The sequence below is a fragment of the Danio aesculapii genome, chromosome 5 (genome assembly GCF_903798145.1).
Source record: "Danio aesculapii chromosome 5, fDanAes4.1, whole genome shotgun sequence".
NCBI lineage: Eukaryota > Metazoa > Chordata > Actinopteri > Cypriniformes > Danionidae > Danio > Danio aesculapii.
The window spans coordinates 52,033,683-52,038,333 of record NC_079439.1 but is presented as its reverse complement, the minus strand read 5'-3'; the positions used below and the strand labels follow the sequence as shown (position 1 = coordinate 52,038,333).

Genomic DNA, 4,651 nt, shown 5'->3' with positions numbered 1-4,651 from the left:
ACACACACACACACACACACACACACACACACACACACACACACACACACACACACACACACACACTCACACACTCACACACTCACTCACTCACTCACTCACTCACGTGTGTGTACAGTATGTTTGTGTGAGTGAATGTTTATGTTTGTTTGTACATTATGTTTGTTTGTGTGTATGTATGAATCATAGACTGTAAAAGATATGGACGTAGTATCCATGACGTCACCCATAGATTTATGAAGAACCCAAAAGAAGCTACCAGTAGGCGTGGCCAACCATCGCCATTTTGATCTCACGTCATTGCACCAACAGGGGGAGACCAAACAAGGGCAAAGAGGCAGTGCGTGAGCGGAGCTACAGACGCATGCTGGCATTTGGCTTAGACGGACTGTCCTATGGGAGAAACGCTTAATACTTCAGTACCTGCGACTCGTTTGTGTTCTGACCACATGTGCTTGGTTGTACACTATATCAACAAAGTGTTAAGACTTTTAAAAACACTGTTGTAATACATTGAGCCACTAAGCGTTGTTCTTATGACGTTTTTCAACAGGAGGAAAATGTTAATTACTTCCAAACACTTCAGATATAGTCTGTGTTAGTAAATGCAAGACTATTTATGAAATCCAGGCATAACACTGTATGAAAACGCTTCAGACGACTGTTTTAGAGCCTACAGGTAATCAATATGTCAGATTCTGAAGTGCTATAAATATAAATGAGAAATGATCTTAAATAAAACAAATACATTTATAGAGATTGTATACAAGTATATAATTTCACTCACCTGGGAAATGGAGGCCACATGAATGCTTTGTGAGCACAATTAAGTACACACATTGCCATATCATCTGATAATGGTAAGAAATAATTCCAAAAGGCAACTGGCTGTGTAAAGCCACATAAAACAACACAAAAATACGATGAATATGCAGAGTTCAGCGGCTAATCAGCTGAGGTGAAGTGACTGTGACCAGCAACACCTAGCTGTGACTTAATAATAAGGAAACGGGTGAGTTATAAAAAAAGTTCACCCCCTCACAGTTGTCATGAAGGGTAATATTAGCTATATGAACCAAAATCGTTCTTTGTACCAGTGGGCTCAATAGAAATTTGCTCCATGGCGCCAGGACTAGCGGAATTTCGGTGAATTGCAGTTTTAGTTACTTCCGTAATGGCTTCCTGAGGGAGAGCGAGAGGTTGCCGCTTGTTATGAATGTCAGTGATTGTGTATTATCTTGAAAATGCACTACTTTCAGAAAAACGCATTTTTCATGAAACCTACCTGCATATAAGTGGGTATAAAACATGAACACATGAATATAGAATATTTTCTTTTTCAATAAAAATGTCATCTCCAGTGGAATTTAGTTGAAAGGCTTCAGTAATAAAACAATGTATGTGTCATTTGTAGCTACCTGTGACATTGAAAGTAATGTCATTGGCTAGTGTTCAATATGTTACAGTTGTCATATTCTTTATCATAATTCATAGGTTTGTTTTCATTTAGTGATAAATATGATAAAAATGATGTATGGAGCCTAAATTATAGGCTTGAATTTAATAATAAATGGTATAAAAATCGCTGCACCATGTACTTAATTAGGTTTTATAAAACGTAATCGCTTAACAGCACTAATATTTACTAACATGAACTAATTATGAAAAATACTTGAACAGCATTTATTAATCATAGTTCAACATTTAATAATGCATTAGTAACATCCAAATTCATGCTTGTTAACATTAGATATTGCGCTATGAGTGGACATGAACTAACAACTATTTTCATTAATGTTAACTAATATGAACAAATACTGTAATGCATTTTTCTTGTTAGTAAATGCATTGACTAACATTAACCAATACAACCTTATTGTAAAGTGTTACCAATTATTTTTTCTGCAACCTTGTTCAGTCATTTATATGTAAAAAAAAAAAATTAACAACCACATATTAGGCGCCTAGGTATCTTAGCCCATATTCAACATAGCAACAATTTCACACAAGCAACCACCAGTTATGTGTTCTGTTTACTACAGATTACATTTTGACAATCTCAGTTCTTTTCCACAGATTCTCTCTCACAAGGTGAGCCCAGAGTGTTAGGACTGGCTATGATCCCTGGCCATCATGTGGTGTCTATAGAAGTGGAGACCGAAAGCCTTCAGACAACCACCCATGGACTCTGACAACTTCAGAGACATTTGGGGTCACCATGTGAACAGAGAAAATGCCACGAACATTTGTGTCTGCAACAACAGAGATGGCAGGGAAGATTTGCTATTGTTAATGTCGGGTTGGCCCTCTATTGAAGCAAAAGTATTGATATGACTGTACCATTTTGCTTCTGAGTTTGCTTGTTTGAATCAAAAGTATGGATGATATGACTGTGCCATTTTGCTTCTGAATTTGCTTGGCTGTGACCAGTTCACATTGTCTGTAGAATTACTGACACTTACGATTCAATAAGAGACAGATGAAGTACGATTCTGATTTGTCTTTATTAATATTTTTACATGATCCCATCAGAAGCAGAGGTTATTCACTGAGCTTTACTGTAATAACATTGGATTTATTGCTGGGGTAAAGCATCTCTTAGCAGGGCATATGCTCCTTTATTAAAATAATAATAAGAATTTTTTAGAGCTAGTTACAGCAATACAAGAATATTAACTGATCTGTGAATATAAAAAAAAAACTAGATTTACTAAATGGAAATTAGAATTGCAAAATTGAAGTGTGAAAAAATGAAAGTGTGTTTACATGGACACCATTCATTCGATTTTAATGTGATTAATACAATACTCTGATTAAGTCTACCATGTAAACAGCGATTTTTGTTTAATTTAATACAGTTATGGTCATAATCAAACTAAAGAGAAATCGATATAAGACATGTGGAGTATGTGTGTAGTACAGTACACTTGCAGTACAGATATGTAAACACCTTAATCGAACTATTACCGTCATGTAGGACTTTTCGCCGCATTTTGCGACAGGATGGTTCACACACACACAGCTGTTTGACACTCTCTGCAACTACCGAGTTGGTGCAGACCACAGACACCTGCATCGTGAAATGCGGAGGTTTTTTCTTACAATTAGCATGCGGTATAAACTTCCATTAAAACAACACTCTTTCAGCAGTTCATAGTTGCATTCAATATCTCGTTTGTCACGGGGGCATGCATGAAATGTTCCCGAATAAAAGTGAAAGGGCCAAACTGCAGTTAAAGTCAAGAAATTAAAAATGAAACACCCGAAATTACATGAAACTTCAGAGAAAATGCAGATAGCGTGGTGACGCAATGACATTAATTGAGTTACTGTATGTGCTATAACATGTAAAACGGGATCATGAAAGGAACATTCAAAAAGCAACTCCTGTAAACGTCTTAATCTTATTATTGTCTTAATTAGATTAAGGCAAATAATTTGATTACTGATGTCCATGTAAATGTAGTCAGAGTCATCAAGATGAAAAGTCCTGCCACCATTGTTTATGAACAAGATAGTCAAATGGCTTTGTCATGTTTTCAATATGACAGTTTACTCTGTACATATTTTCCAATGCAAAAAAAGTCAGATTTTGGTGACACGTCCTGAAAATGCTCAAGACAGCTATATATACTATTTGCACAGCCATTTTCAGACTACAGTAAATTTAGACATCACTGCATTTAGTGAGATATCTGAGTACAAGACACTGAATATGTATGTTTCACATTTTTACTGCATTTGCTGTTTGCAATTCTAATTTATTCACAGCATTGTGCAAAAGAATAAATACACCAGTATTTACAACAAACATATATTCCCTTTGGGTAGAGCTGTGCACAACTTTAAACAATATTGCAGTACATATTGGAACTAAACCTACAACATACACATGTCTGTAAATCATTCATAGAATTGTTCAATTTAAAAGACATTTTCAGGAAAAAAAGATTTAAAGATTTTTATAAAATTTGCTCGACAGATTTTGACAACTAGTATAACATTTTTGTATGTAATGACTCAAGTAATGAAATGAGCACTATTATTTTATATGGAATGACTATTCAGTATTCACAAGTTTAGTTCATTTTGACTGACATGACATAAGCAAATGATAATGTTATAAAACAGCAGAGAGCTGTATGAAAGCAATTGATGCATGTCCAAAAGCATTTGCAATTTGTTGAAAGGAATGAGAAATTGCTACTATGATGTGCACAAATCACTAATTGTTTTGAGAAATGCATTAACTGTTGTGCAAATGTAAATAGTGTTGTGAGAAATGCACCAAAGTGACTGAGAAAAAGTATAATTGACTTGGAATTGCTAATTTCTGTATAAAATGAATAAATTATGCAATAGTTTGTAGGGCACTTGTGAAAATCTTTGCTTTTAGTAAATGCAATAATTTAGGCTACATTTTATATATTCAAGACAACTGACTGCTTTAATGCAAAACTTCATATACTATTAAACATAATTTACCTAAGAAGCTTTGAACAATTGGTGTACAAAATATTTATCTTGTTGTTCCTCAAAGCTTCAAAAAAAAAAAAAAAAAAAAAAAAAACTATAGGACTTAACATCAGGCAGCTGTTTTGGGTTCCTAACGATGTTGACGTGCATATTCATCCAGTTTGGCCAGACTCGA

The 4,651-nt window shown here is 34.8% G+C and overlaps 1 protein-coding gene across 1 annotated transcript in view; it reads left to right on the top strand.

Moving 5' to 3' along the window:
* Positions 1-2,490, top strand: part of naa38 (N-alpha-acetyltransferase 38, NatC auxiliary subunit) — a 2,941-nt gene extending 451 nt beyond the window's left edge. Inside the window, exon 2 of the mRNA XM_056457145.1 lies at positions 2,064-2,490. Coding sequence (XP_056313120.1) covers positions 2,064-2,192 — 129 coding nt within the window. The 3' untranslated portion in view covers positions 2,193-2,490. The remainder of the gene's footprint in view (positions 1-2,063) is intronic.
* Positions 2,491-4,651: the final 2,161 nt, after the last annotated feature.